The 26813-nt window shown below is 33.9% G+C and overlaps 1 protein-coding gene across 3 annotated transcripts in view; it reads right to left on the bottom strand.

Annotated features, from left to right (window-relative positions):
- The window catches only part of GLRB (glycine receptor beta), an 86171-nt gene that overhangs the window by 21946 nt on the left and 37412 nt on the right, over positions 1-26813 (bottom strand). For 2 of the 3 annotated variants that reach the window (XM_032413064.1, XM_032413065.1), the window contains 4 exons: positions 26572-26639; positions 6873-7102; positions 6682-6764; positions 4941-5081 (listed from right to left, as the gene is read on the bottom strand). In XM_032413064.1, the coding sequence (XP_032268955.1) occupies positions 4941-5081; positions 6682-6764; positions 6873-7102; positions 26572-26639 (522 nt within the window). The remainder of the gene's footprint in view (positions 1-4940; positions 5082-6681; positions 6765-6872; positions 7103-26571; positions 26640-26813) is intronic. The other variant, XM_032413066.1, reaches the window with a different exon arrangement.

Below are 26813 nucleotides of genomic sequence, written 5' to 3'. Positions count from 1 at the left end.
TGATGTAGAAGGTTGACATGATGGGACCCATCTCACCTGACCTTTCACAACTTTATTATGACGTTGAGAAATAGACACCACATGCTGCTCCACTAGGTCAGTGTCTCAGCTTTTAAGTCTTTGTTCAGGGAACTGGCAATGAACTTAAACTTTTCATTACCCATGGGCACTCTCAGAGCAATTGATCTAAGGGAGTCATATAGGGAGCAGTAAATCAAAGTGGAACAAGTCTAAAAAGAAACATTCCACGACTATATATTGTCAGTATAATTTTTCAGCTACATGTATCACTTCTTATCTAGAAAGCATAGCAGTCTACGATAACTCCTATGCATATTTAAACCTTAAAAAATTAAGTGTATTAGAAGTAAATCTTAGCAAGGATAAGAAATACATGTTTTCATTCTATAGAGATAAAAGATTATAAAGGGTAGATATCTGATATTCCTCTCAATTCTCTCCCTTCCTCCACTCCAGGCCCTCAAACATGCCTGATGAGGGAAAGGACTTCATTGTCACAAGCTGAGACAAATGCAGAAATTGCCTTACAACATAATTCTAGAGATGCCATGACACCAACTAGTCCCCCAAATTAATCACAAATTATGTGCAGCCTCATCATAGCCTTTGCTGACTTGAGAAACAAAATAAGTGACAAGATATTGTTCTAGCACCAGAATAGAAGAGACGCTTCTAGATGTTTGAGACTTTTTTTTTTTTATAAATGCTTTAGCCCTTTCAGTTAGCAATTTAAATATAATATTTAATGCCTGAAGTGCTTAATTTTGATAAAAATATCATTTGCCATTCATAAAAAGCAAGGTTATGTGAAAATAACAGAAAGTTAAAATGTCTCCAATTGTGTTCAGCTTCAACATCATTATTTCAAAATGCTGAAACAAATAAATCAATGAATAAATAAAATAATTATGGGGAAAGGACAATATTACTTTTTTACTATTTTATATTTTAAAAGTAATATTTATCTAATTTTCCTAATTAGTAAGAATATACACACTTCTGGCACTGGAACAATCTTCAAATTCATTCACTAATGGTACCTATGGCAGTACTAGCACACAATAGGGTCTTAAAAAATGCTCAAAAAAACAGCTATTCACATCCTCTTATTAAATAACTTAGACCAGAAATCTATCCTTTTCCCAGTGTGAATTATAATCATTGCTACCTCTGAGAGATTAGAAAGATAGTGGGGCCAATATGTAACAAAAATAAAGAGCTGACTGGAACTGAAGTAAATTCTAATTATGCCAAGTGTTTCCAAATTATATCAAAAAAACACCCCCCCCCAAAAATGCAGCATGTTTGTCATTTTTTTTAATTTTAATTTTATTAAGACTAGGCAATTAATTTAAATTGTGCATAGGTTTTAAAAAGATACAAGCGGTCAAACAAGGAGAACTCCCTCCCTTTTCTCTTCCCACCACTCATCTTAACTTCCTGCCTGGACAAACAAGAACATGTTTCTAACTAACAATCATGTGCAAAATTCCCAAAATATAATCTTTTATAAGTCCAATTTTCTGCAATTAAGAGGCTCACAGTATTTCCTAAAGGTGGTTCTGAAGTACCTGGCTTTGCAATAGCATCATTTATTCAAGTTCATTTTGTGTTTGCCTAGTGCTGTGAGATAGAGAACAAAATGTATTTGCTTATTGCATATTTTTAGGTAGCCTAAATTGTCACAAATATTACAACAGCTTATTGTAGAGTTGCTCACTTTAAAATGAATTTTTGCATTCCATTCCACCATGTTTAAATGACAGCCTAAATAACAGGAATCCTATACTCTGAAGCCAGTTTCCACCCCCTCCTTTTATGAAGGCACCCACTAGGGGAGCTTCCCAGGACTGGGATGAATTTGGCAATAAAATACATGCTTGGATATTATAGTGATTTGCTCCATAAAATTTTATGAGAAACATTTCTTGATCCTTTTTGATCTTTTCCTAGTACTGTTACATTTATGAGAGGCAGGTGGGCAGCTAATTGATATAAATGTTCATTGGCAAATTCAATTTACTTTCTATTTCCTGTGAGGTTTTATTTCATTATTATTCACTTAGGCTTGCAATTTAAGTATTTTTGTATACTTGTTTTCCCATATATCTCTCCACCTTTGTAACATCTATAATTTTAAAAAACTGTAATTTTCAATAAAGCTAAAGCCAAATCATCATTTCTGATTATTTCTGTACAAGTTAAAGAAAATATTGTCCATCATTTAGTAAACGTTGCTGTCTATATCTTTTTCACTATTCTACATATTAGGCATTCATATATTTAGAAGGTACCACATTTGTAAATGCATATCTAAATATTATCCAAACATTAAAATATGTTTTACTTATATTCATACGATGATTCATGTACATTCATGAAATGTATTACATTTCATGTAAACACTGAAATGCATGTTTACTGAAACACAGTAAATGACAATTATCATTATGTTAGACATAAGTTCTTTTATTGTTGTTTTCTGTAGCTAATGAGAGACCTGTGACATACTTAAAATAGCTCAAAAAGTACCACAGAAAACTTTACTTCTTATAATCTTGAATAATCTCTCAAGAACAAAAACAAATAGTATTTATTTTATGTGTGTACCATATTAGAATATAGATCTATAAAAGGGCAGTGATGTCTCCTTTATTCCCTTAAATGGAGATTTGTAGATGTAGGGCTTAAAGGTAAAAAAAATAAGTGCCCCCAGGATTTTCAACACTATCTCATAATTTTATGCTATCACATAAAATCAGAAATAAAACTACTAGTTTTATTTTAATCTTTAGATGAAGTTTAAAACTTCAATAGGGTCATTTCAAATTTCTCAAAACAACTTAGAGACTTCATTTTGAAATGTTAAGCATATAATCTAGGTGTGGATAATTATTTGCAAAGTATAACAGGACTGACTCCACAGGAAGTATAATAATGTCAGACTCACTATTCCACTTAGTAATAGTATGACTTGGGTAAGTGTCTTTGCTCTATTATCGTAACATGTAAAATAGAGAAAATAAAAGTACTGAATTCACAGGGTTGTTGTGAGGATTAAAATACAGAGTTCCTGCAGAGCACTAAAATAATGCCTGACATACAGCCAGAACTCCAAAAGCCATCTACTAAATATGTGTTTCTATACAACAATCCCAAAAGGATTTTCCTCGGCTTTCAAACTTTTTTTTTTTTTCATTACTAGGTGACCTATAAAAGTTTCTAAACACTGTAGTCCATTTCCTTAATTTGAGTGAGTGCAGGGAAAAGGAGTACTATGCTTTTAGTTCAATGGCTGACATTGATTTGCCTGTAACATTCAGTAAGTCCTCACTCACCCTGCTCCTCAGTTATTTTCTGTGTTAAATAAAGGAACTGGCTCAGAATGGTCAATAAGATCACTTCCATATCTAAAAGTCCATGTATCGATGACTTCTTCATTGAGTACTCTGATGGTCAAATTTTTAAGAGCTCTCCGGTTTTCCTTTTTAAATTCTTTTATAAATTCTTTTAGCAGTATATTTGCTTATTATCTCTCTTGTTCTAATATACTATTAGTTCTATAAAAGAAGGAACTATTTATATATAAATGCTATATAATCCGTTAAATTATGTGAAGGTCAACGACAACAGAGGCTTAAACTAACTTTATCTCCAAGTAGCCTAAGTGTTGCATTATTGTAGCACTGTAAATGTGCAAACGTTCACTCTGCTTTTTTTAGTATTATATTTTGTCTTTGATGATGCCATGATGGCAGCATTATAAGCTCAAGCATCTGATCTCCCTGAATTCTACACAATACTATACATTTTTATTTTTTCAAGTCAACATAAATGTTGCAATACATTTAAAGTTAAATTGTATCTATTTCTCTTTTTTTAAAGATTTATTTATTTTAGAGAGAGAGAGTTTAAAAGCACCATGGGGGTGTGGGAGAAGGGGCGGAGAGAGTCTCAAGCAGACTCCTTGTGGAGCGCAGAGTCCTACATTGGTTTGATCTCAGGACCCTAGCCAAAATCAAGTGTTGGGCACCTAACCAACTGAGGCCACTCAGGCGCTCCTAATTATATCTATTTCTGAACATCTTTGTCATATCTTTGCTTACTTCCTCATAGAAAATTAGGATTGTATAATTTACAAGTTGAAATGATTAGTTTGAATGTAATGAGCAAAATCAATCAGCCTTTTATGTATGTTACTATGGGAAAAAACATTATATTTAATATCTAAAACCCTCAATAACTTTATCAGTTGTGACTCAAATGTTGAATATGAATCATATTATTAAAGTATTGCTTAGTGGGTATTATATTTTCATTTCTGCAAAGCTTGAGGTAATGTAATGAATGAGGTTAATTTGTTGTGCTTTTCACAATCAGCTGTTCCATAACCTAGGCCAACAATATTATACAGGGAGTATTTACTGATGTCCAGTTATTCTCCACACTTATTGCTTCCTACACAGCATAAAGATCAGTGCCTTGTAAAACTAAGAATATGGGTCAACCAACATCTACAACCTGCCTAAAAGACAGGAGACAAGTGTATATGCATTGCATTGATCAAATCCATGTTTGGCTCCAAACTGAAACGTGCCAGAAGCAGAGTTTCTTGGCAACACCTAAGAAAACCATTGCCTGGGAGAGTTCATATTACTAAAATAAAATATTGAAAACCTCTTGTTATCTAGAATTACATAAAGAAAAGCAAAACTATTTAGTAATAGACATTTTTAAGAACTTTAGTGAATGTAATTTTATGAAAGATTTAAATATATGAACGCAAAGATAAACTACTTGTAAATATTGAACTCACTTTTTAACTAATTTCCTTCTATTCTGTTCCTAGCATATGTTAAAATTAAAATGAACCTTTGAAATAGGATTTAGTTTTGTTTAATTCAGAGACTATTACTTACCAGTGCCTTTATAGTATTTTGTACAGTTACCATATTCGATATCTTCCTTTTTAATATCAAACTGAGGCAAGGCAATTTTTTCTAACTGAACAGGATCTCCTGACTGCCAGATAAATCGCAAATCATCAGTTGTGTAGCCAACTGTAAACAAAAGTAAATAAATAAAAATATTAGTTTGAAATATAATTATTAATACTTTCTTAATATTTTAAGAATCCAATTACTAAACACAGAAATGGTAAGATAATAGGCCATTCTTCTATGAAATTTTTGTTAAAAATGCAAAGAGATAAAATCTATGGCCATCAATGAAAACATTAGCACAAATTTACAGATAATTGACTTAAAGAAAGAACAAGCTAAAACAATGAGCATATCATAAATAGTTACAATTTCACTGCCTCATATATAGTAGCATATTTTGCTATGTCAGAATTCAGAACTGTCATCAATAAAAAGTAATAAATAAGTCATACTAGCTTTCTGAATATATTCAGAATAGATTCACTCACAATTATACAATATGCTACCTGGAAATTAAAAAAAAAATCTTAAGCACCGAATCACTTATACTTTTGAAGAAATAACCATAAATTTCCCTAAAGGCATTGCATTGCACAGGAAAGCAGTAAAACAATCTCTCAAATGGACATCATTATTAAATGTGGAAGCACACATTTTGGGTTTAGGTAATATGGCTACAATTCAAGGATCCTATGGGGTTTTACAGCATACAGTAGCCTACCATTCAACTCTATAGAGTATATGGATTTTTCAAAGCAATACTTCAGTGCATCTGGCAATAGATTTGAATGTAAATATCCAGTTGGAATTTTTTACACAAATACATATTGACACACAGGCCTAAATATATACAACACATACACAAAAATGTACATACGGACATACACTTACATCTGTAAAATCTCAATTTATACTTAGAAAGCAGTAGAGATTGTTCAAATTTAGGCTCCAACTTCAGTAAATTTTTTTTTAAAAAAAACAACAGATAACCACAAAGTAACTTTAAAGCATATCATCTAGCAAGTATATATAAGATATTTTACAAGGCCATCAATCTTTACTTTTTGCTGAAATAGGTCATGGTATATAGGTATTCAGGCTAAGGCTTCCTTATATTAGTGTTAGTTTTTCAAGTTTTATGTCCTACTTTTATTTTCAAAAGATAAGCATCATAGAGAATTAATTGATAAATAATAATTTCAATAATCATTTTAATTAATATACCTATACCTTAATATGGTACTTCTTTCATGAACTGAAAAATGTATGATCATAAACACAAAAATTCCAATTTTGCAAAAAAAAAATTTTTTAGACATCCACAGAAAATGACTACTTGGTAGGATTTAGGCACTGTTTTTTAATGTTTTCAAATTTTCTGCTCTGAACATGTGGCTTTAACAGCAGAACAGTTATTAGGATACTGTTTTCTCCTTTATTTATATTATCAATTCAAATGATGATGGCAATTGGAATAAGTTAGAAGTGTACACCTACATAAACTGAAAGCAAAACCTAGTATCCAAAGGTTGTGTCTATCTTAGTAATTGTTACAGTAAAAGAATAACAATAATTTTCCTAAATAAATTATTCTAATGACTATTTGTAATAAAAAGCATTCGTTTTACCATTGTTATCTAAGAGACTAGCAGAATGTATTGCCTAGAAATTTTAAGCACTTTTATTGCTATATTCACTTAGGGTCTCATTTACATACAGCTCTCCAGTTGCATCTTGCAACGTTGGGTATCCATGGGAAACAAGGTCAAGTCCAAAGGGCATGAAAGAGTAATAGATAACCTGAAAGTAGAAATAGAGGTCTTAGAAGTCGCTTAATATGTTTTTCTGTGATAATCTGACTTAAAAATATATATACATATATATATCCGTACAAATATTAAAGAATACCTCATGCTGACAAGAACATCTCCATCACGAAAAATAAAGAGAAGGATATTTTCCTGGGTCACATCATGAAAATTGGCACTTTTTTCGTTTGCAAAAAATAAGTCAGGTTTCCACAGACATTTGTACATTGTGGGATCCACCGTCAGTGCATCTGAGCCCCGAAAATCACTAGGGAGCTTCAGCCTGGGATCATTCCATTTCTGTCTCAAGAAAATGTTAACTCTATAGTCCTGGAAAAAAAAAAAAAATGTGTGTATGTGTGTGTTTACTGCTATTTGAAAGAATATATTCAGCACCAGAATAAAAAGAGTTTCAGTGATAAGCAGCAGAAATATTTTTAGTCTCCCACCATCAAACAGGATCAAAACCGCTTGGTCACTAAATATAAAGAGCCCCACGGGCAGTCTAAAAAGACCCTTGTGTCTATTTAACAACTCTCTACAGAAATTTCCTTAGCACTTGCTAGCTCCAACATCAAAATATAACTTTACCAATAATTGCTTCACCTTTTTACAAATGCCAATTACGCCAGTTTGTTAAGTGGTGTTATTGTAAAAACATGAGACTGCTAAATATTGTCATTATTCTTCCCAAAAAAAGTAGAAAGCTAAATATTGTCATTATTCTTCCCAAAAAAAGTAGAATAAAATTAAATTAAAAACAGATAAGAAGCCAAGGGAAAATGTTTCCATTTGCTTTTTACTAAGTAGCAAACTATAAAAATAATATACATATATATAACATATACATTATATAACATGTATATAACTATAACACACATACTTATATATGTATATGTAAGAAGGAAAAAGAAAAACTATTCTTGACTACTCATATATGTACATGATTGTAGAGAGAATTTGAGAGAGTCAAATTAGATTTGCATTATGCAAAACAGATGAGTATATCAAAATTTGTGTTATGTTTACTTAACTATAGTAGAAAAATGGTTTGAAATCTGCTAAACAGCTGGCTATTTTACTTCAGTTTTTTTGTCTATCTCCAAAAATTTTCATTTTAAAACTTTGTAAAAATTAAATTATGTCAAGACATATATTTTAAGAATATGTGAACCTAGGAACATGTTCAATAGCTTAATACATTTTATATCTGCCAGTGAAATGGGGTTCTGGCAAAAATCAGGTTGTTAGCATATACAAACTTAGCATTGAGCATCGTGCTCAGGTCTTTTGATTTTAATATTACATACTGTACTCAGAACATGCACAAAAGTGCTCAAGGTAAAAATTGTTTTGGGCTTCAGCTTCCTTATTTTCAATCATTCAAAATTCACAAAATACTGTCTTACCCATAGCCTTTCAACATGATCAAAATGAATTAAATAATAAACTTCAAATTGAAATCCAAATAAGTAACTAGGAAGAGGTTATAGACCATCTTTTATTAAGTAATAAGAATAGATTTCTATGAAATGTAAGTGCACATGCTTTATATATGTATAACATATAAAATAAAGCATAATCAAGAGGTAGTAATTGTCCCAGTAAAAAAGCTTGGACAATTTACTTTCTCACATTATCTTCAGACTCTGTATAGTAATTGTAGAAGGGTAAGGTACATAGTAACAATATCCACAAACTGAAGTATAGACAGTGAAATAAGATTTAAACTGCCTACATCTCATAGCTACTCTAAACTTAAGGTTTATAAAAACTTCAACATGTGTAATACAAATTGATTCTTAAAAATCACACGCAGATGACACTAGAGGGCCAAAGTCAAATAAATTAAGGATTATATAAACTGACACTGAACATATCTGCACCACTGATAAAAAAAAAAAAAAAAAAAAAGATAACATTTTTCTAATCAGATGAACATGGAATTAAGGAGGGGATAAAGGAGGCCTAGAACTCTGGAAAATAAAGAGCTGCATTGTACAACTACATGAACTGTCAAAATATACACCTATCTTAGAATTCATAATGGGACTTATTTGCTTCACATCTGACAGTGATTATGACAACAAGAATTAATTCATACGCGTCCAAGACAAAGGCTTATCTACATCACATGGTGAGACTTCCAGAAGACCTCATGTTGCTTCCTGATGCAAGCTTTTATCCATTCCAGGCAAACATGCATGGCCCTCCCCTTTAAAAGGAATACACATTAGGTTCAATTATTTTCTTTTTTTTGAAAAAAGACATTTATTTGAGAAGGAGAGAGAGAGAGCACACAAGGAGGGGCAGAGAGGGAGGAAGAGAGAGAATCTCAAGCAGACTCCCTGCTGAGCATGGAGCCCCATGCAGGGCTCCATCCCATGACCCTGATATGACCTGAGCCAAAATCAAGCTTCTGACGCTGAACCCACTGAGCCACCCAGGCACTCCTAGGATTAATTTTCTAATAAAATACCAATTACACTACCTTAGCTAAAGCACATGGTTGACATACATTTGACATTACTTTGAGCACTTAACAGTATTCAACTTCAAATTATTTGCTAAAAAAGCTTCCTTGGAGTGATCTGCTAAAATTATCGGTATTCTAAAATTACATACACTAAAACTATTCTATTACCTTCTCTATGTACTGTGTCTTATCAAAAAGTAAATCATCAAAAACTACATCTTTAAACTGCCATATTTAAAATGTGCACTCACAATGTCATGATAAAATACATGTCCTTAACTTGCTATCAAGGATTAGTATGAAAAATAACCAGAAGAGGTTGCCTATGTATCTTTTATAAACACGTTATTAAAGCCATGACTCCTTATTTTGGTCAATGACCATTATATGAAAATATACAAGATAAATTCTTCTTTATTTATTTAATTTTTTCATTTGTTTATACATATATTACCATAATATCGTTATATAGGTGTTTACTATGTGCTAGGCATACTTAGTCTAAGCACTTTGCAAAAACAAATCTATTCCTCAGAGTTTATACTAAAAATACGTTCCTGATTCTCTTATATGCTCCCTATTACAGGAAAGCAAGACTGAAGTATCCCATCATGTTTTTATTTCTGCTTGGCAGCTAGGGAACTGAAGGCTGAATTCTATAGTCAATTGAATTAATAATTTCTCTCTCATATCCTTGTATGACTATCACTGCATGGCCCTTGCACATTTAGTCCTATTTCAGTTATTTCTTTGCATTTTTTTGTTATTTTGATACACCGCAAACCCTTGCCAGAAATAGAGATGGATGAAAAGTAAAATAACAGTCAAGGGATTGTCATATACTTGACAAGAGTCTATGAGCATTATTTGGATGCCACTTCCCAGAAACTCTGCCAATGTGGCTTTTAGAATTAAGATGCTTTATTTTAGTCTAATACTAGGTTTTCTTACTTTAATAGAATGTTAGCTGTATGTTTAGAGATACAGATATCTAGATTAAAACTACTACATTTTGGAATGTATGCTAGTTTACATCTTAGTAACTAATTTCCAGTGACATTATATCGATATTTTATAATAATACTCAAGATATCAGACAGGAATTAAAGCAATTCTAAGCTTTAACTTTGGCATATTTTGCATAATTAAAAAGAAGCCACTTTCAGAGCTCCTGGGTGGCTCAGTCGTTAAGCGTCTGCCTTCAGCTCAGATCATGGTCCCAGGTTCCTGGGATCAAGCCCCGCATTGGGCTCCTTGCGCCACAGGAAGCCTGTTTCTCCCTCCCCCACTCCTCCTGCTTGTGTTCCCTCTCTCGCTGTCTCTCTCTCCCTGTCAAAAAATAAAAAATCTTAAAAAAAAAAGAAGCCACTTTGTAATGTTTGGGGTAGAACTTCAGAAATTACCCCAGCATTAATACTGAATTCTCCTTAAAATCTCCATACATTGGGAGCACTATTCTATGTTCCACAATTCTACCTCCAAAAATGGTATGGGTAACTCATCTAAAATTATACAGAAAAATTATTTTTCTTTTAAAATTTTAAAGCAATTTGAATGGTGCTTCTCCATGTGAAGTTCATTCTTCTAAATCCTTCTTAAAGTCTAATCAATATTTCCATCAATCCAAGAATATCTTTATATAATGTAAATCTTTATATCAGTTATTAAGTTCAAAGCATTTTAACCAGCCAAAAGCTGATTAAAGCCCAACGTAGCCCTACATAGTATCAAAGGCTTTGACAAAACCAAACCTATCCATGGGGAAAATTACAAAATTACAAATCATATAAGAATGTTTTAATGCCACTCCTTTTAAAATTCTATATATCATCATAAATAATTTTTATAGTTATATTAATCAAATTATAAAGTCTAATATAATGGAGTCAACATGGGCTTGGAAATATAAAGTTCCTGACTCAAGTTTCAGCTCTGAGTCTTAAAGCTTTTACCTTGAGCAAGTCTCTTAAACTATCTGAGCTCAATTTCTTAACATAAAAAAAAAAAAACAGGAATCTTAATTTCTAATGTGATAATTCAATAAAATGCTCAATGTAAAAGATTAATATAGTACCTGCTATATAAATAAGTTAGTTTCCTTTCCAGTAAACATCCTTGAGAATCTAGCTACAGAGTATATCATATACTTTCTGAAAAGGTTTTTTTAAATTCCTCCTAAGTCCCTAGGTGATGGGTTGGCTCACTCATTCAATTCAAAATTTATTTATTAACCATATATTCCTTTCTATGCTCTGGGTACTAAGGATACCACTATGAGTACTCTCAGACTTCAAAGAAATAATTGTCAGTTACATTGGCAATCAGTCAAATATAAAACAATTTGAAAAAGACTATGAAAATGGAAATAGATTGCAATGGGGCATCTAGATTCAGGATTAGTTGAAAGTAACCAAGTGAACTGACACCTACACTGAGATCTGAAGACAGGACAATTAGACAAATGTGGGTCTGAATTATGACCTATTATGTGCCCTAAGGCAAGTCACTTAACTTCTCTGAGCTTCAAATTCGTCAATAAAATTAATCTTCAATTATTCACAAGAATCAAATAAAAGGCTGTACCTAAAGCATGAAACCTGGGACAAAGAGGGTACTCAAAAGTTAACAAATTTATTATACATATTATTAACATTATTACCATTATAGTTATTATCACCTCTTTGAAAAGGCTCACAATTACTATTGACAGCATTCCTTTTCTATTGTTCTAAAAATGCCACCTATAAGTTTCAATTGGTTACTGAACATCAAAACTAACTTTAATTGTATTCTTTAAAAGCTTTTAAAAAGTGTTTTTTGGGTACTAGATGCAAAGACTATGTTAGTTGCTGGTTATACACAGATGAATACAATACAGCACTAGAAAACAAAGCAATTTCTGATTATTAATGTTAATTATTAATATCTGATCAATCTAATATTATTCAGATTTCACAGACTTAAGATACATCGACTAACAATGGCAAGTTTGTTTCATGGACTAATAAAATAAAACATCTATTTGTTTTTATGTTCCAGACTAAATTCAATGATTACAAAAGAGATGCAGTTAACAATCAGTTTTACTTTGCTGGGTTAACATTCATTTCTTCCTTCATTTGTTCATTAAATAGTAATTCATTAAGGACTTTCTATGTTTGAAGGTCTGAGCTACCAGTCTGAGAGAGATAAAAATTTGAGGGCCATACCCTCAGGAAGTGATAATTAAACAAGTAAGGGAATAATTAGTAGGGCTCTAGGGGTGACAGCCCTTGCTGAGGGCCTAAATGATCAGTTCGGACACGGGGCAGGAAAGGCTGCAGCAAGTGAGTCAGGAGTTCTCTGAGAGTAGGCAGAATTTTGATAGGTGGTGATATCAGGGAAGGGCAGGACTAAAGTAAGAGGCAAAACTCACTGTTTCTTAAGTGTTTTATCAGCAATACAAAAGAATCACTGAATACCCAAGAAACATAAAATGGCAGAAATAATGAAGATCATCACTAAAAGGAGGCCAGAGCAAGAGATAGAGGTTTTGGAGTGACCAGGAGAAAGACATTAGTTAAAGTCAAGACCAAGAAGAAACACACAAAGAACTCCTAAAATGTATTAAGAATACAAACAACCCCATTAAGAAATGGGCCAAAGATTTTTTGTTTTTTAAGATTTTATTTCTTTTTTTTTAAACTATTTTTTTTTTTTTAAGATTTTATTTATTTATTTGACAGAGAGAGACACAGCGAGAGAGGGAACACAAGCAGGGGGAGTGGGAGAGGGAGAAGCAGGCTTCCCGCTGAGCCGGGAGCCTGATGTAGGGCTCGATCCCAGGACCCTGGGATCATGCCCTGAGCCAAAGGCAGACGCTTAACGACTGAGCCACCCAGGTGCCCCAAGATTTTATTTCTTTATTTGACAGAGAGAGAGATAGCGAGAGCAGGAACACAAGCAGGGGGAGTGGGAGAGGGAGAAGCAGGCTTCCCGTGGAACAGGGAGCCCAATGCGGGGCTCGATCCCAGGATGCTGGGATCATGACCTGAGCCGAAGGCAGACGCTTAACGACTGAGCCACCCAGGCGCCCCGAAATGGGCCAAAGATCTTTTTTTTTTGTTTTTTTTTTTAAAGATTTAGTTTTTTTTTTTTATATTTGAGAGAGAGAATGAGATAGAGAGAGAGCCTGAGAGGGGGGAGGGTCAGAGGGAGAAGCAGACTTCCTGCTGAGCAGGGAGCCCGATGCGGGACTCGATCCCGGGACTCCAGGATCATGACCTGAGCCGAAGGCAGTCGCTTAACCAACTGAGCCACCCAGGCGCCCCAACGAAATGGGCCAAAGATCTTAACAGACACCTCACCAAAGAGATATACTGGTGGCAAATAAACCTATGAAAAGATGTTCCACTTTATATGCCTTTAGGGAGATGCAAATTAAACAATTAAAACAATGAGATACCAATATACAACTATCAGAAAGGGCCAAATCCATCACACTGACAATACCAAATGCAAATGAGGATACAGAGCAATAGGGACTCTCATTCACTGATGGTGGGAATGAAAATGGTACACCCACTTTGGAAGACAGTTTGGAACTAAATATACTCTTACCATACTGCACTCCTCGGTATTTACCCAAAGGGGCTGAAAACTTACACCCACACAAAAACCTGCACTTTCATGTTTATAGCAGCTTTATTCATAATTGCTGAAACTTGGAAGCAACCAAGATGTCCTTCAGTAAGTGAACAGATAAACTGTGGTACATCCAGACAACAGAATATTATTCAACAAGAAAAAAAATGAGCTATCAAGCCATAAAAAAACATGCAGGAAACTTAAATACATACTAGTAAGTGAAATAAGCCAATCTGAAAAGGCTATATGCTGCATGATTCCAACTATATGACATTCTGGAAAAGGCAAAACTTGGATACAGTAAAAATCTATCAATCAATCAATCAATCAGTGGTTGCCAGGGGTTATAGGGGAGGGAGAGATGAACATGTAGAACACAGGATTTTTAGGATAGTGAAATTCTTCTGTATAAAATTATAATGGTGGATACATATGTTCAAACATCTGTCAAAACTCATGAAATGAACAACACCAAGAGTAAATCCTAATGTAATGTATAGACTTTAGGGGATGATGTGTTATTGTAGGTTCACTGATTGCAACAAATGCACACCTTTGGGTGCAGAGGTTGATAGTGGGGGAAGTTGTGGGCAGGGGGAGGCAGGGGGTATATGAGAACTCTCTATACTTTCTGCTCGATTTTGCTGTGAAGCTAAAACTGCTCTAAAAAATGAAGTCTAGTTTTAAAAGTAAATGTACTTGGTACATAAATACATTTCAAAGACATCTACTGCATACATATATATAATAGCCAAAAAATAAACAAAAAAATAAACAAACAAAAAAACCCAGAAACAATCTAAAATCCATCAGGGGGGAACAGATTAGTAAAATATGTTATTTTCATATGATAGAATGTTATATAACATTAAACATGAACAGGATTTGTATAAAACAATCTGACAGTTCTCTCAAAAACACTGAGTGATACTGCAAGTTTCTTTTAAGAAAGTAACAACTCGCATGAAAAACTCTATAGCAAAGTTTGCTACGAAGAACCAGTAAACATGAAGATATGTTCTGTCTCACTACAAAAGACAAGCAATGAAAAACAAGATTCTATTTTTTTCACTTTGCCCATGAAATTGGAAATGATGATGAGTAATCATATTTATCACTGGCCAAGGCATGGAGAGCTGGCACATTCATACACCACCAATAGAAAAATAAATGTACAAACTTTCCTGGAGGGTTATTTGGCAATATGTATCAAAATTTAAAGAAAAGTAAATAAATTTCAACAAAGTAATACAACCTAAGAAAGATATATACAAAGATGAAGTTACAAAAAAAAAAAAAAGTGAATGCAAAACAGTATAAACAAAATGTAAGGGAATAAACACAAAGGTAAGAAAAATCAAAATTTGGAAATAAGGAAAAAAAGATTATCATTTGCCCTTTCAATATCATGCTGAAACATTGTATAACAAGCCTACCTAAGGGTTGTACGATTCTCTAGGAAAGTGTAACTTTGTCTGACTTGCCATTTTCAATTAGTTAGGGCCTAGACTCTGCAAAAGCAGATAAGATACAGAAGATTCATAAATTGCAAATGATATTTGCCTGGTATAGATGCAAATGTTCTATGTCAGGTAGAAAAGATATCCCCAAAGATTAAGCCTTTATTGCCCTGTGCGACATTAACAAGCCTGTATCTAATTTAGCAATCTAATTTCAGCATTCATTCTTTCACTTCAAGCTCCTGAATTTTCCACTGAAGCAGCTTTACTATCCCGCTGCGTCCCTCACTAATGAGTTAAATAAATCACTAACATGTCCGTACTTCCTCACTAAATGTACATTTTTAACTTTTAAATAATTATACTATGTCCTCAAAAACTTAAGCATAGAAATACCATGTGATCCAGCAATTCCACTTCTAGGTATAAACCCAAAAGAACTGAAAGCAGAGACTCCAACAGATACTTGCACACCCATGTTCACTGCAGCATTATTCACAAGAGCCAAAAGATGGAAACAACCCAATGTCCATCAAGAGATAAATGGATAAATGAAATGGGGTATACAGGGTACCTTGGAGATATTGTGGGTTCAGTTCCAGAGCACTGCAATAAAGTGACAATTGCAAAAGAGCAAGTCAAATGAATTGTCTGATTTTCTAGAGCATGTAAAAGTTACATTTACACTGTACTATAGTCTTACTAAAAAATACTAACCATCACCTAATCTTTCAGTGAGTCATAATATTTTTTTTGCTGGTGGAGGGTGTCTTGCCTCAATGTTGATGGCTGCTGACTGACCAGGCTGGTGGCTGCTGAAGGTCAAAGTGGCTGTGGCAAGAGAACAATTAAGTTTGCCATATCCATTGACTCTTCCTTTCATGAACAGTTTCTCTGTAGCATGTGATGCTGTTTGACAGCATTTTACCCATAGCAGAACTTCTTTCAAAACTGGAGTCCGTCTCAAATCATGCTGCTGCTTTATCAACAAGTTTATGTAATGTTCTGAATCCTTTGTTGTCATTTCAGCGTCTTCACGGAGTAGACTGCATCTCAAGAAAACACTTCCTTTGCTCATCCAAAAGAAGCAACTCCTCATCCATTCAAGTTTGATCATGAGATGGCAGCAATTCAGTCCCATCCTCAGGCTCCACGTCTAATTCTAGTTCTCTCGCTATTCCCACCACATCTTCAGCTACTTCCTCTCCTGCAGTCTTGAACTCCTCAAAGTCATCCATGAGGGTTGGAATCAGCTTCTTCCAAACTCCTGCTAATGTTGATATTTTGACCCCTCTTCCCACAAATCACAAATGTTCTTAGAAGTATCTAAATGCTGCATCCCTTCCCTTCCAGAAGGTTTTCAATTTACTTTGCCCAGATCCATCAGAGGAATCACTATCTATTACAGCAATAGCTTTGCAAAATGTTTTTCTTAAATAATGAGACTTGAAGGTCAAAATTACTTCTTAATCCCTGGGCTGCAGAATGGATGTTGTGTTAGCAGGTATGAAGACAACATTAATCTCACTGCCCATCTCCATCAGAATGGCTGGATGACCAGGTGCATTATCAAGAAGCAGTCATACTTTGAAAGGAATCTTTTTGTCAAGCAGTAGGTCTCAACAGTGGGCTTAAAATATTCAGTAAGCCATGCTGTAAACAGATGTGCTGTCATACAGGCTTTCTTGTGCCATCAACAGAGCACAGGCAGCATAGATTTAGCATAATTCTTAAGGGCCGGGGGTTTTCAGAATGGTAAAGGAACACTGGCTTCGATTTAAAGTTGTCAGCTGCACTGGCCCCCAACAAGAGAGTCAGCCTGTCTTCTGAAGCTTTGAAGCCAGGCACTGACTTCTTTCTGGTATGAAAGTCCTAGATGGCATCTTCTTCCAGTAGAAGACTGTGTCGTGTACACTGAAAATCTGTTGTTCAGTGTAGCCACCTTCATGAATTGTCTTAGCTGGATCTTCTAGAGAACTTGCTGCAGCTTCTCCATCAGCACTTGCTGCTTCATCCTGCACTGCACCTTCATCCTGCTTCATCCTGCATTGATGTTATGGAGATGGCTTCTTTCCTTAAACCTCATGAACCAACCTTTGTTAGCTTTAAACTTTTCTTCTGCTGCTTCTTCACCCCTCTCAGTCTTCATAGAACTAAAGAGTTAGAGCCTTGCTCTGGATTAGGCTCTGGCTTAAGGGAACGTTGTGGCTGTTTTGACCGTCTATCCAGACCACTCAAACCTTCTTCATACCAGCAATAAGACTGCTTTACTTTCTTATCATTCATGTGTTCATTGGAGTAGCGTTTTTAATTTTCTTCCAGAACTTTTCCTTTGCATCCACAACGTGGCTAAGCCTTTGATGCAAGAGATCTAGCCTTTGGCCTATCTTGGCTTTTGACATGCCTTCCTCACAAAGCTTAATCATTTTTACCTTTGATTTAAAGTGAGAGGTATGTGATTCTTCCTCTCACTTGAACAATTTGAGGCCACTGTATGGTTATTAATTGGCCTAATTTCAGTATTGTCTATCTTAGGGAAGGGAGGCCCAAGGACAGGGAAAGAGACAGAAAATGGCTGGTTGGTAGAATAGTCAGAACACATACAACATTTATCAATTAAATTTGACATCTTATATGAGCTTGGTTCCTGATGCCCTAAAACAATCATAAGACTAACATCAAAGATCACAGATCACAAATCATCATAACAAATATAATATTAATAATAGAGTTTGAAATAGTGTGTGAATTACCAAATGTGACAAGGAGACAGCAAGTAAGCAAATGCTGTTGGAAAAATGGCTCCAATAGACTTGCTCATTGCAGGATGCCACAAATTTTCAATTTGTGAAAAACACAGTATCTACAAAGCACAATAAAACAAGGTATGCCTGTATACACATACACACTAAGGAATATTATTTGGCCATAAAAAGGAATGAAATTCTGATACATGTTATGACATAAATGAATCTTGAAAACATAACCAAAAAAAAAAAAAAGAAGAAGAAGAAGACTAATGAAGAGTTTGTCCAAAAGTTATTAATTAGAGTAGGAATGCAAGGCAAAAAATAACCCTGGGAAGGGCGGGCATGCAAAGGGCAGGCTAGAAGACTGAGGAAAAAAGAAAACCCTGAAAATGTGATTTCACCAAACCAAACAGGCCAAAGCTCTGAGAAGGTCAGCAGTAGCAGGTGTCATACAGCGTCAAGTATAGTCACACTCAATACTTTCAGCAAATGAGGAAGTCACTGAAAATTTTAGCAAAAGCATTTTTGGTAGAGTGGCATATTAAAAGCAAGATTATGGAGGATTAAGAAGTAAACAGAGGACAAAATTCCCTATCTATAATATGGGGATAATAATAACTTACCCACAAAGATAGGGTTTTTATAAAGATTAAATGATGTAGTATGTAAAGTATATGAACTGCAACTGGCCAAACAAATACACTGCCTTATTAGGATATATCCTTTATGCTGCTGTTATTCTTTTATAATGTTGGTAACACAGATTAGTAAGATTATTTTTTGCCTCAAAAAAAATTCTGCATGTAGTGTAACACATTCACTTTGCTCTGTACTGTGTTGATCAACCAACAATTATTTTTTTTGTTGTTTATCTTAAAGATTTTATTATTTATTTGAGAGAGAGAGAGAAAGCTTGAGTGGGGGGGTAGAGGGAGAGAGAGAAGCAGACTCCCCGCTGAACAGAGAGCCCAATGCGGGATTCGATCCCAGGACCCCAAGATCATGACCTGAGCTGAAGGTAGATGCTTAACTGACTGAGGCACCCAGGTGCCCCCAAACAACAATTATTCTTAACAATAATCTACTTCAAGGTCACAGATCTTGACATGGTGCTAAAATCTGCTTCTGAGCACCTCCTGAATTATTCTTCTTGCTTTCAAGTGCTCCATTGTAAGCTTAATGCACCACATAAGCTTCAAGCCTCTACAGTAATCCTTTTCTTAATTTTTTAGTAGAACTTCCAAAGTTGTATTATAATCAGCATCACTGAAAAACTGGAAATTGCTTATTTCATTTTATCAGTCTTGGTCATTATATCTTATTATTTCATTATAAAAGTACTTGAAAGATGCTTTTCTATTAGCTGTGTAGCCATGTATTATTATGATTCAATTCAAGTTGTATCAGGTTTATATATCTTTTAAGAATGTTTTAAAATTTTACAGTTTAAATTAATAGTTTGAGTTTAACATTCATAAAAAGATAAAAGCTCATTAGTTGCTTTGGTTAATGTTTTATGAGCATCTCTAAATAATTGCTAGCTATTGGCATTTCAAATGTTCTATATTAAGATAACTATCTTTGAAACCTATTTATTTTCAATTATTCAATCACAATAATTATAGCTTTATCATTTATTTTGCAATGAACAAATTCCCATCAAACAGACTTCTTTTATCAGTGGGAAATTACTTAATTGTTTTTTAAAGAACTTGGTGACAAATACTACTCATTGTTCATTCCAAAGAGCACACTATTAGTCATTATCTGGAAAATGAATGTTCTCCAAAATTTTCAGTCCCAATTAACACCCAAATTCAACTATTTCTTCAAGGCAATAAAACATTTCACAACAAGACATTAAAACTGGTTACGCTGCATTATTGAAATTTTAATATTTAAAAAATGTTTATACTTCGAGTTGTTAGGATAGCTATTCTGGTTAGTTATAATTTTTAGCTGGCTTTCACACAGGCCATCTTTAGCTCATCTGTAGTCTTTACATTATAATAAAAATATTAGCATTCACAAGGAAATAAAGGAGATCACCTCTCATAGCATGGGTAGCATTATAATTAAAGTTCCGTCAACAGAGCTGTTATAAGCCTAGCTTGAAAAGGATTTAAATTTAGTCATTAGTGAGGTTAGATATTTCATGTAAGAATTACGAGTTAACAATACACCACTAAATTTTTTTAGGTTGTATTTTAGCAATTTTTCCCAATATGTCATTTTGTAAAAAAAAAAAAAAAAAAGTTAGTTAAATATTATTTAATAACACCTTACGAATATTTAAAATTTTCTAGACCTATTCCAATATTCCATGTATATTAGGAGGGCCTGCTAGGTGGTGCAGTGGTGCGTCACTAAACTATAAACTCCATCAGAGTAGCAGTCTGTTGGGCTGAATAGAAAGTATCCAACATACTTCTATTTAATACATATTACTGTCACATTTTGACAGGTTAGGATATTTGTCTAGTATTATTAATATCATTAATTTAATTTCTCCTATATCAACTGATAACAATGACAAATTATTGGAAGAAGAAAAAAAAAAACTTGAGCATTTCTCTTCCTTCCTTATTGCCTAATATGATGTTTAATCACCAATACTTCTAAATTATACAGCTACGAGAAAAAAAGGGAAGAGGAAAGTATCCATGACAAATCATATTATCTTCATTTTAAGGCAGACACTAAAAAAGTAACTTTGACAAAAAAAGAGAATGAAACACATTTTTAACAACTAAAATATATATTCTCTTTCAAATTATGTCCTTATTAACAAGTGAGAGCTTTTAATAATCACTGAATTCAAAACCATTGATTGTTTTGCCATTTCCATATATGGAAAAAGTTATATACATAATCAGATAACTCTCCAGTAGCATTTGGGATGAAGTTATATGTAATCAGATAATCCTGCAACAGAATTTGGGAGGGAAAAAAAATGCATTAACAAAGTGTTCATCAGCATGTGTATGAGTTTCCCATTGCAGCTGTAACAAAATTACCAAAAATTTAGTGATTTAAAATACCATAAACTATTGTCTTATAGTTCTGGAGCATCAAAATTAGTTTCATGGGACTAAAGTCATGGTATCTGCAGGGCTGACTCCTTCTGGAGGATCTGAGGAGAGACTCTATTTCCTTGCTTTTTCAGCATCTACAGGCTGCCTACATTCCTTGATTGATACATCACATCCTTGCATCACTCCATGTTCATACTGTCTTGATCACATCTACCACTACTGACTCTGATCCTCTTGCCTCCTGCTTATAAGGATATTTGTGATTATAGTGGACCCACTTGGATAACCAGAATAATCTCCCCAACTCAAGATCCTTACTTTAATCACAGACACACAGTCTCTTTTATTGTGTAAAATAGCTTATCCACAGGTTCTGAGATTAGGACATGGACAGTTTGGGGCAACATTATTTAGCCTACCACAGGGTACAAACCTGAAGATAGATCATATGAGAAAAAATAAATATAAAAACCTTTTGAAGGTTTGTGTATCTAAGACATAAAATAGAAAAAAAATGGGGACAAACATGTCTAATATTATTCTACAATGAAATAATGCTGGAAAGTTAATAATAAAAGCAACAAGAAAAAAGAAATAGTAAACTTAGACAAGTTTTAAGGAAAGAAATGTAAGTCTATATAAAGGGAAATACATGAAATTGTTTTTAAAACAACAAAGATAAATAATTGCCAAGAACTAGGATTCAGCTCTTCTAGCAGATGCCGAATGTGACTTTTTTTTCCTGATAGGCACACTGGGTTGCTCAAAAAGAACTGAAGTCTATTAAGACAAATAATAAGCCATGCAGCAGAAAGGCATAGAAAGTCTGATGGGATCATGAATTATAGTATAATAATAATTCAATATAATTATGAAGCATGCCTAAACCAAAGAAAGAATATGGATTACATAAACAGGCTCCCATTTCCATTAAATAGCTCTTATGTATTTCTGATGAGATGAAGTTTCTGTGTATAGATTAGTATAATAAACCATACTACCCAATTTTTTCCCCCACAAGTGCAATAGTTCACATTTTCAATTATGAAAATCCCAGTGATTTAAGCCAAAGGTAAGAACTGAATGGAAAAATCAACAAATATTATAAACATAACCACAGAGCAGACACCACCTGGCCTCTAAAAAACCATTCTTTTCATTGTTCTGAATACTCTTGTTTCAGTTGCCACAGGCAGTAACATATAAACTGATAAAACTAGAACTTCAAATTAGGATGATTACATTTATTTGACGATTTTGGTGATGTTACTATTAAAGTCAGTAAATACCACGTATAGTATTTATAATGATACCTTACAAAAATGTAAGGTAGTGGAACACAAATAAACACACAGATATGAGAAAAAGGAATTATAAAGTTATAAAATGAGATCATGAAACAAGCTGAAGGGGCATATAACCATGGAAGTGTGGAATATTTTAAGGAATATTAATATGGCTATAATTTTTCCTTCACTACACAATTATGGCTTCTGAATAAATGTGAGATTACTTTTAATTTAGTCACCAACAGTTAGCAACTGAATTAAAAAACAAATAAGCATGAAGCAATGGTTCCCAAATGGAATTGGCTCAAATTTCCTAACAACAATGTGAATGCCTATAACCTTGATTGCTTCTTTGATAATCAACATTATCTGTTGGAAAAAAGGAATGGGCGCCCTCCCCTTTTCAGAAGCTGCCCTATATCTGTCCACCACCTGACTAGCAGCTACTGAAGTCACAGTCACCCCTCCGAGCTCTGCGTCCTGCATTATGCCTTCTGGAATAAGCAACTACTAGTTGAAGTAGAAAGGTCTGAATGGGAGAGAAAAGTTTGGGGTAATATTAAAGCTTCCCAGACTTTACGACTTCCTTTATTTCAGCAGATCTTTGTAGGGGAGATTTCTAGGGGGCTATTAATAAACAAAACCACAACTGTACCATGGTGTTACTAACAAACTTATAAATGGTTCATTTTCTGTAGCATTTTCTTTGGGATGAGATTCTATTGTGAAATACTAAATGAATTTGAAAATGCATAACAACCCAAGAATCACCATCACTGAGAGCTACTATGCCAGGCAAAATATTTTTGCTTTATTTTTGTAATTTATTCACTCTTTGTCAGGGTATAGCACATGAGGTACACAACAGATTCAAGCACAAGCCGGTCTACATTGCAACTTACACACTGCCCACCATATTGTTTCCCTGAACATATATCCTGTACTTAGACAAATCTAATACTCTCTGTTTTCCCAACCTCTTGTTTCCAGGGACTTTTTTGTTTTCTTTGTTTTTAAGAAATATGCTCTCGGGCTATTAGCAGAATAAATGAATGAATGAATCAATCAATCAATGAGAGAGATAACAAATACCAACAAGGATGTGGAGTAAAGGGAACCATTGTACACTGCCGATGGGAAAATAAACTGGTATAGCCACTGTGGAAAACAGTATGGAGGTTTCTCAAGAAATTAAAAATAGAACAACCATATGATTCAGTAATCGCACTTCTGGGTATATATATCCAACAGAATCAAAACTACAATCTTGCAGAGATATCTGCATTCCCATATTCACTGCAACATTATTCCAATAGCCAAAGTACGGAAACAACTTAAGTGTCCATCAGTGAATGAATGGGTCAAGAAAATGTGGTGTGTGTGTGTGTATAATGGAGATATATATATATATATATATATAATGGAATATTACTCACTTAAAAAATAGGAAATTCTGTCATTTACAACAGCATGGATGAGCCTGGAGAGCATAGAAACAGTAGAAAACTGGTTGTCAGAGGCTTGGGGGTGTGGGAAATAGGGAGAGGTTGGTAGAAAAATACAAACTTTCAGTTATAAGATGAATGAGGTGAATAAGGTCTGAATAAAGTCAGGATCTAATGTATAACATGGTGACTACAGCTGATAACACTGTTGGTATAACTGAAATTTGCTAAGAGAGTAGAACTTAAATGCTCTCACCAAAATTTTTTTTAAATAAGATTAATATGTGAGGTGATGGATGTGTTCATTAACTTGATGAGGGGACTCCTTTCACAATGTAGACATGTATCAAATCATCATGTACATTTTAAATTTCTTACAATTTTGTCAATTATACCTCAATAAAGCTAAAAAATAATAATAATAAAGGACGCCCACCCTGGGTGATTGGAAGAAAAAAAGAAATATCCTCTCATCTTCTCCATACATGTATACCCTTGAAGTTACTCTATTGAGTCCATCACCAGTATTCCTGACCAGTGTTTATATCAGGTAATAAAGAACAAATGGAAAATGAAGAAGTGGGATACATTATTCCTGATTTTAAAATGTTTACACTCCATTAGAGAATAAGAGAAAAACACACAAAAATAGTTTAATTACAGTAAAGAAGCTATCAGATTTAAGCAACAAGTGATAGAGATGAAAGACCTGGATTGAAAAGAAGGCACAAAGTGAGTCAGAGCAGCCAGAAAAGGCTCTGATTAGAAGATAAGAGATGAAAATCAGGGATAAATAGCAGGGACAAAGACTCCCTGATGAGAATCGGTTGAATCTGGTCCCAGCAATAAGTAGTCCGGCTAGCTACTATGATGAATCCCTGAAGGAGGACAGTATGAGAATACGTTATAAATATGCAATATTTTATTATAATCCCCAAATAATCTGTAAGAAAATTCATCTCCCTTTTCTAGCATACCTTTCCCGCAGGTGTTTTCAACCCGGTGTCATCCAGTAACTACTGATAGGGCCTGCAGAAGTTTAAGTGTCTGACATTTGGAAGGCATTCAATGAATGATTACTAAAGAAGAGATACATTAATGATACCTACTGAGCTGGACACATGTGCAGTCTTTATGCAAATGAAAAAAAATATCCTTGCATTAGCTGTCCCAAAATGCAAGATAGAATTGGAATGTTTCCAACAGGCCAGAACATATTTCAGGGATGATTTAGGATTAGGGTAATGATGCCATGAAAGACAAAAGAGGGCACAGAGAAGAGTATAGAGACAAAATGGATTCCCTTAAAGTTTCACCTTGAGAAAAGGACATCTCTTATTCTTACAAAGTGAAGTGCTTAGCTAGACTAACCACATTTTCTGTTAACGAGTGTTACACTTGTCTCCTAAGTGCTATACGGTCGTCCGTATCTTATTCTGTAGCTGTCTTCTAGTGATCTGTACTCTGTTTCTATCATTTAGGTGAACTAAAAAGTCACTGGAAATAAACGAATTTGATTCCAAAATCTTCTTTTGAATAATTCTCTAAAAATATTCACACACTAAGAAAATAATCAGTTATTCAGGGGCTAAATATATGCTTCTACAAAAAATAAATAACATTCTCATTGCAATTAGATACAAAAATGGGTGTCACAAATTAAATGCAATATAGAGTTGCTTTCATAACACATTATGCTGCTATGAGGAATAAAGGAATAAATATTTTAAATCATTCTTTCCCTAGCCTGAGATCATCCCTGAAAAATTATACTGTGCTCTATCCATTCCTGGTCTTTCAATCCAAAATGTATATTATTAATAAAATATAAGTATCTCAAAAAAAATAGAAAAAACTTGGGCCTTTTTTCTCCCACTTGAAGTATCATTTTAGCATGTGGTTTTTCAAAAAGGGCACAAAATCTAATATTCTAAAACATCAAACAGCAGGTAGACTTTATTGAATGCCTTTTAAGAAGCGGAGGGGTAATTACATCACACATCATTCAGAAAATCTGCTAATGTAATCTACTAATTAGTAACCTACTAACACAACTACTACTTTAAAGCAGCCTTTGTCCCTGCAGTCCAACTCATTATGGGTAGCAGCCACTCCTTCAAACCCTTCTTTTCTGTTCCTTTCAAGACAGGAGCCCGCCCATCATCTCTTTCTCGCTTTTCTTTTGCCCTTCCTTGACCTTTCCTCTTGTTACATAATTTTTTCAGGGAGCTCTGTTGCCTTATAAAAATTAATTTTCCTCTTTGCCTTTTACAATTCTCTGATCCAAACATCACAATATTAGCACAACAGAGTAAACAAAGATTCTCCTCAGGAAACTAGAAGAAAAATAAACCGTGAACACTTAAATATTTTTTAATGTTCATACATATAAGCATACTAGGAAATAAACGTTGCTCCAGAATATTCATTGCATAAATGCTTTTCCCAGGTGGTATCCAATTAGTTGTTTGGAGTGAGTATATTAATTCTTCCAAGTCTGTAAGTTTTAATTAGCATTAAGGCTACATTTGAATTGCAAAATTATATAAGCACTGAAATCACTGATGTAACACACCTTGGAATTTGGATATTTCATACTAGAAGAAAGCATGCATTTTTCCTTAGAGTTACTCCTTATTTTTCAGTTTTACTATTACTTTCACTATCCTCTAGTTAAAATTTTGATAATTAAAAATATTAAACTGCCTGTAATCTTACCATTGTTGTCTCTTGAATAGATCCAAAACTGTTGATAAAAATGTTGACTACTACATCAACAGGAATGCCTACAAATAAAAATTAAGAATATATTTAGTAGCTCTAAAAAAGTTGGTCAGAATTTTCATATTTTTATGGTTTATGGACTTGATTTTATATTTTTTCCAAACCACATGGGATGTAAAACTTTAAATATTCCATGTTCACAATTGCTATTGACTTATTTTTCTAAGCAAGGGATT

Source organism: Phoca vitulina, unplaced genomic scaffold (genome assembly GCF_004348235.1).
Source record: "Phoca vitulina isolate PV1807 unplaced genomic scaffold, GSC_HSeal_1.0 scaffold14, whole genome shotgun sequence".
Classification (NCBI taxonomy): domain Eukaryota; kingdom Metazoa; phylum Chordata; class Mammalia; order Carnivora; family Phocidae; genus Phoca; species Phoca vitulina.
The sequence above is the reverse complement of the archived record's forward strand: the minus strand, read 5'-3'. Positions and strand labels throughout refer to the sequence as shown.